We start from the raw sequence: 6,056 nt of genomic DNA, 5'->3' as shown, positions 1-6,056 counted from the left end.
TTTTTTCAAGGAAAATTCTTAAAATTAAAAGATGTTGAAACTGAGGGTGACTTAGAGAGCAACATTTTTTATTCATGTTCATCCGTTCTAGCCTTCAGAGAATGTGCATCTCCTCTTGCTCTAAATTGGCAGCAACTCAAGCCAAATTATTTGATAGAGAAACCTAAAACGGATTTCGGAGGAATAGGTGATTGGTTGTCCGAATGTCGGGCCACCATGTAAGTTGGACAAACAATAATTGATGCCCAATTGACAGTCATACTCAATTGATCAGTGGGCAGTGATTGACCATTAAATAGATGCCAACCACTGAATTGGATGGTTTGGATCCTTTATCCTTAATATAACTCACATCTTAGATGGTGGTTTGGATTGTCTACAAGTCATAAAGCTTGCCGTGCCTCGATTCGAATCAAGCCTATGAAGAAAGAACACAAGAGTTAACAATAGTCAATGACAGATGCCTTACCCAGCTCATACAGGCCCACATCGGAACATGCACCCAGAGTCATAAGCTTCCTAATTGATGAAACCGCACAAGCAGCCAAGATACCAGAGGCAGCCTAATAGGTGCAAAACCTAAACCACCTATGTTGCTATACGGGGAATCGGCGATTGGCAGACTGAGTTTGGCTGCATTTGGCATTCCTTATTTTAAGGATTTATCAAAACTTAGTGTTCACAAGGAATGTCAAATGTAGCCTGAATCGACTGCATAATGATTATGGTTGCAACTTGCAAAATAATATGGTTGTTGTAATTCTATTTCAATGATATATCAGCAGCAATTATACTTGCATTTCATTTAGTAGTTCATCAAATTGAACGTTTTGCACTGTTTTATACTTCTTAGTAGGTTCTTCACACTGACTTCACTGCCACATCCCACAGTCTATTGAAAACATCTCCCATGAATAATAAATACAAAACGAGCTAGCTGATGTGTAACAAAATACAATAAACTACGGTTTTAAAAAACAATCTGGAAATAAAACCAGGTCAATGGTTTGACCATCTAATTCAAATAGATAGACCATTCTCACAAAATATTAAAAAAATAAAAAAACAACCAAAATCATTGAACCCGGATCAATGGGTCATTGACTAATTCAATAATTTTTTGTCAGTTCTCGGGCCGAACGATCCAACCACCTAGATCAACAGCGGTTCAAAAACCATGCAATAAACAATATTACATCGCAGTTCGAACAATGTTTTTTTTCTTAATTTCCAAACTACAAATGCAGCGTACGCACAACTGATCCATACCATTGTCTAAAAGAGAAGCAATGAAGAGTTGAAGACGAAGTAATAATGTACAAGAATTAAGATCATCTCATTCTCATATTACAATGAAATTACATGGATTTTGAAAACATTTTTGCATCAAGACACCTCAATCCCCAAAAGGTGCCCCCAGACACCAGTTATAAAAAGGTTCCAGGATCCCTCTAGAAACGAGAATGTAGAAAAACAAAGAAAAATATAAAGGCACGCGTAGACACAAAAAGTCAGAAAACTAGAACCCGCAAGCCATTTGACACCCAAAGAAACATTAACTGCCAGCAGGCGACAAAAAGGAAAAAGAAAACAGAGATAATTAATCAAATGCATCATCATCGTCATCAGGAAGAGGCTGTGCTGCGGCTGCTATCAAGTCAGCTTCATGCCTGAAACATTAACGTTATAACTTATAAAGAAACCACCACCAGGTCAACTAGTTCTTGATAGTTCGTGAAATTTGCTTGGAGAGAGAGAGAGAGAGAGTAAACAAAATGGAGGTTAGTAAATTAGTATTAAACCTCCATTCTGCTAGTATCAAACCTTACATATAATTCTATTTAATTTAAAAATAAAAGGCGTAAATACAATCACTTACCGTTCTTGTGTGGCCATGTCAATTTGTACTTCTGGGGGAACAAGAGCAGGAGACTCAACAAAATGGAGGTTAGGATCCCTGCACAATGGATTCAAACATTAAATACATGTCATAATCTCATCCATATAATTAGAAGATTAAACCACAGCAAACCAGAAAAGTACAATTACCCAGCAAGTTTCCTGGCAAGGTACAGGAAAGGTTTCTCAAAGTTGTAGTTACTTTTTGCAGAGATCTCATAGTATTGAAGATTCTTCTTCCTGTGGAATGTGACCTGCTTTGCTTTCACCTGCCTGTTCTTGACATCAACCTTGTTTCCACACAAAATAATTGGAATATTCTCGCACACCCTACAGACTCCAATAAAGAAGCCACTCAAGAATCAATTAATAAAGCATAATCAAGCATACTGAACCAAATAACTAACAAATAAAAAAGAATAACACGTTCTTCTGGATGCACCTGCAAAGATCCCTGTGCCATGTTGGAACATTCTTGTATGTCAATCGTGCTGTGACATCAAACATAATGATTGCACATTGCCCATGGATGCTACACAGACAAACTTTTAATTACAAAATGATGGATGCCAAACATGGAGATGAACAAGAAGCAGGAAGAAAAGGCAAATCATAACTAATACTTGGTTGATTACATGCAACAAAAGATATTCAAGTAACCCAATAAGAACCATAAAATAGTCTATTGCTCAAGGAGAAAAAAAAAAAAAACATTCATAGGTCACTGAATAAGGTTCTATACACTTTTTTATCATTAACATAGACTTCATTAATTAAAACAGAAAAATGAAATGCACAACTATTCTCCAAGAAAACAAAAGGCAGAGACCACACTATTCAGTTACTTTACAAGGTTACAGATTAAAGATTCTATACATTATTACGGAAAAAGAACACCAATATCTGTTCAGTCCAGTTTAGCTCAGAAAAGAGGTCATAACATTCATCCGTGAAAACTACATTCAATTACCTTGATAGATATTTTAAGATCCTAATTCATTTTCTGCCTGACCCTGAGCAGGCTTATGAGTCAACTAAGGCTAATAAAGCCCTCAATTATCTTGACATATGAAACTTATAATAGGAAATACAGCTTCTCAAAGAAGTTGCTTGAATCTCAATTTTAGAAATCAATAAATGAGTGCTACCTGTATCTCAAAATGGATTTGAAATGAAGTCATCAACACATGTAAATTCTATGTTCTCATATGAAATACAATGTACTATAGTACCTACCTAGGTCATAAATTGATTTATACCTTCCATCCAATTGCAGAAATATACATATATGTATACATAAATACATAGACAATGGCACTTCTACAAGGGTACAACTCAGATTGGCCCAAGTTAGTATTTTACATTGCTTCGAGCCTGGCCCATTTAAATTTTCACAAAAGCCCAACCCCAGCCCGCCCAAGTTCAAGTTGCAACCCTATTCTTTTAATAGTCTCTGTGAAGTACAGAGAAAAGAAGGAAGGGCAAATGTACTTCAATTACAACAAATTCCACATCCTTGAGCAATATCTTTAGAAGACAACTTTTCTGTCTATATCTTTTTATAAACACATTATGAGCTTTAATGTTTAATGATTGATGAACCAATTTTTTTTTTATAAATAACACAAATGACCCACTAGGGATGTCAATGGGTTGGGTCAAACAGTAAATCTGCCTTGACTGATTGTATTTGGCTGACCTGCCCTGCCGGGTCATAATACCTGTACATATACCTAGGTATTCTTGTAATTTGTTATGAATTTCAACTCCATAGCCTTAAAGTTTAAGATTTCTTTTCATGCATATTTTGGTTTTTCTTCTTTCACTAGTGGAAGAAATGACACCTTAGAACCTATAAACCAATTTCCAACTTAATCAAGAGTAAAATGCCGCACTGAGAATATGACATTACAAATAAACCAAAGATAGATTTCTAAAGGGAAAGGCTAGCTAATTTACATATTCTTTCTATTAGATTAGACATTTTCCTCTTAACACCTTTGTTGAACCAGAACAGCCAGATTAAATTTGAAGAACCCTGATGGGGATCAAGTTAAGGCATATCAAAAAAGAACCAAAGTTGCTCCTATGTTCATTTGGCATCATTACAAAGACGTGGGACCCACGTGGGAGCTGGGTGAGCATTGGATCAACTTAGGAAGACCCTAGAGTCTTCAATCCACCTTAAGATGCTCTTTGTGTGGTTGAGTTTGCTGCTGGACAAGACTTATTTGGTTTTCTTGCATTTCTGGACAGAAAGGGTATTTTTGTAATTTTGCATGTTTAGGGTGGTTGTGTTTGGGAACATGCCTAAGTCTAGTAACTCGCTTTGTTTGGCCTTATGTTTGTAATTGTTTGGGACAGGTTTAGTCTAATCTAGCTTCTTTTTGTAAGTGGCTTGTTTGGCAAACTAACTTGGGGGGCAAGTTTGTTCCTTTGAAAGCTTCTTTTTTTATTAAGCTTGTATGGCTCATTGGAGGAATAGTTTTTGATAATGAACAAGAAAATTTCTCTATAGAATTTGGTGTGATTGCCTAGGGTTTTCATCTTATTTCCATCTCTTCTCTTCTTTCTCTATTAGTTCTTTGTTTGTACTACACACTTAACCTAAATTGGTTGCAAGAATAGTGCTCAATCACAAAGATCCTGCATCAAACCCTCAACTAAATTCATGCAGATGGAGGTCCTATCCTTTACCATAAACTACCAACAGAAATTTGTCTATGAAAGTAAAGAATTACTAAGTACAACCACAGAGAGCAAACAAAAGGAGAACAATCCGAATGTTAATTATAAATCCAACATGGCAACATGGTTTAATATCCCATATGATCAAAGCTGAGAAAGGAATCCAGCAAATATAGGCAACAAAAGAGGAAATTATCCTCTTCACTCGTAAATACTCAACTATCTTAAAAACCTACCCACGAAACAGCAAAACAAGAGTTGCATGCAGTTAACAGAACCTCAAGAATATGCATGCATTTAACAAGCTCCATTAACACAGAATGAAGCTATAATTTCTAGCATTGAATAGAATCGGTGTCATCTAGCATCCACATTTCATGAAATCCTACAAATACTAGTAAGAGAATACGACTAGAAAATGAAAGCACAACAATTAGCGAGCTTCGAGTAGTAACTTACTAATAACCATCTCTCCGTCCACCGAACTTCTCCTGACCAGCAGTATCCCAACAATAGAACCTGATCTTTCCGCAGTTAGTGAAGAAGTCCAAGGGATGAACTTCAACACCAATAGTCGCTGCAAATCGCATTTCCAAACAACTACATCAGGAAAATAATCCGACGCAATCGAAACACAGTTTGAACGAAGAAAAGGAATAAGTAATTGAAGCAAGAACTAGCTCAAATTCTTACGCTCGTATCTCTTCTCGAACTCTCCTGCAAGATGCCGTTTAACAAATGTAGTCTTCCCTGCACCAAATAAAGACGCATTTCATCAGCTCAATATATCCCTGAGAAGAACGGCATGCGGGCAGCTGAAAAACAAATTGCTAACTAAACAAGCTAAATCTTAGTTCTGAAACTACATCAAATGCATATGCATTTTATATTTTGAATTCGATGAATCGAATCAAGATACGAAACGACAACAAATTGATATTAGGCCATAAAATCCAAGCAAAACCATGCACACACGCTCGAAGAGAGAGAGAGAGAGAGAGAGGTTTACCAGTACCACCATCGCCGACGATGACAAGCTTAAAACTAGGGTAATCGACAGTTTGCTAGTTCGGAAGCGCCTGCAGATACGAACTGTAAGAAACGAAACCTTACCTACACATAGACTAGAAATTTAGTACCATTTGTGGGATTATTTCCAGTTTTCTTCTTTCTTCTTTATCGCTCTGCAACATAGTGGAATTTGGAAAATTTGAATGCGTGAGAGAGGGGAATGGCTTAACTGCTGTATTGTAAGGCTTTGCTTTGGCTTTTCTTTGACGCGACCATTTTCACCGTCCGATCAGATCCCGCTTCAAAATGGCGGGTGAATTTGGTCCTTACAAGTGGCACACGCTTTCGACCCTTTCTTTAGATTTGGACGACGTGTCTTGTTTGTACTTTGTAAGGATTGAATACACGTTAAACCCAGGACTGGCCACCTCAAAACGAGCCTGGATCTCCTGCTCCAT

General features: G+C 36.9%; 1 protein-coding gene across 1 annotated transcript; it reads right to left on the bottom strand.

The window, feature by feature from the left end:
• Positions 1–1,303: 1,303 nt before the first annotated feature.
• Positions 1,304–5,804, bottom strand: LOC104592351 (GTP-binding nuclear protein Ran1B-like). Its single transcript, XM_088893091.1, has 8 exons — positions 5,727–5,804; positions 5,597–5,666; positions 5,281–5,337; positions 5,047–5,164; positions 2,342–2,390; positions 2,050–2,229; positions 1,880–1,957; positions 1,304–1,670 (listed from the first exon to the last, which is right to left on the bottom strand). Exons 2-8 carry the CDS (start codon positions 5,606–5,608, stop codon positions 1,601–1,603), a joined length of 564 nt encoding a protein of 187 aa, XP_088749217.1. The 5' UTR covers positions 5,609–5,666; positions 5,727–5,804; the 3' UTR covers positions 1,304–1,600.
• Between the last annotated feature and the right edge of the window lie 252 nt (positions 5,805–6,056).

The sequence above is a fragment of the Nelumbo nucifera genome, chromosome 8 (assembly GCF_055504915.1).
Source record: "Nelumbo nucifera cultivar China Antique chromosome 8, China Antique-T2T, whole genome shotgun sequence".
In the NCBI taxonomy this organism is placed as follows: Eukaryota; Viridiplantae; Streptophyta; class Magnoliopsida; order Proteales; family Nelumbonaceae; genus Nelumbo; species Nelumbo nucifera.
Note: the sequence above shows the minus strand (reverse complement) of the source record. Positions and strands in the feature narration are given on the sequence as shown.